We start from the raw sequence: 773 nt of genomic DNA on the forward strand, positions 1-773 counted from the left end.
GAAGAGAAGGAAAAAAATGGGGGGAGGGAAGAAAGAAAAAAAGAAAGAAAGAAACATAAAACAACCGATAGATTGAGCCCAACAAGCCTGCCCCGGCCCCTGCCCCCTCGCTCTCACCCACCGAGTTCATCCAAGGAGGGTACGCTGAAGCGGTCGTCATGGTCATCTGCCACCGGCGTGGTCATCTCGTGCAGCAGTCGGGCCGTCATCGTCTCGCACGGTTGGTTGGGTGGCTCCAGGGTGGACAGGACAGACTGGAATCGTTTGTACGTCAGCGGAGGGCTGTTGCCGTTGGCAGCTATCACTCTGGGGAAACCAGGCAAACAGCGGAGGGTTAATTAATTTATTTAAATAAATACATTTCTTTTATAACCTAATCTTTTTTTTGTTAAGTTTTTTAGTAAGAGTTTTATGGCACTTTCTCAACACAATAAGGTTATGTCAGTGACGAAGAATAGAGGTGTTACAAGAGAGTTTGGTTTTTTGGGGGTAAGTTTAACAGACTTGCAACACAATAAGGTCATATAAATGCCGAAGAATAGAGGTGTTACAAGAGAGTAACATAATATACAAATAAGGAGGAGGAGAAATAAAGACGATAGATTAGATGTTTGATAAGAAAGAAAGAGCAAACCACACCAGAGCACCCGCCAACCACCCACTACAAGAGAGTAACATACACAAATAAGAAAGAGGGGCAATAAGGACGATGATGATTGACAGGAAAGAAGGAGCAAACCACACCAGAGCTCCCGCCACCACCGACTAACCTA

General features: G+C 45.0%; 1 protein-coding gene across 1 annotated transcript in view; it reads right to left on the reverse strand.

The window, feature by feature from the left end:
* LOC101853954 (cryptochrome-1) overlaps positions 1-773 on the reverse strand; it is a gene marked incomplete in the record, with an annotated part of 53,198 nt that overhangs the window by 19,501 nt on the left and 32,924 nt on the right. The window contains 1 exon segment of the mRNA XM_013085640.2: positions 122-306. Coding sequence (XP_012941094.1) covers positions 122-306 — 185 coding nt within the window.

Source organism: Aplysia californica, unplaced genomic scaffold (genome assembly GCF_000002075.1).
Source record: "Aplysia californica isolate F4 #8 unplaced genomic scaffold, AplCal3.0 scaffold00393, whole genome shotgun sequence".
Classification (NCBI taxonomy): Eukaryota; Metazoa; Mollusca; class Gastropoda; order Aplysiida; family Aplysiidae; genus Aplysia; species Aplysia californica.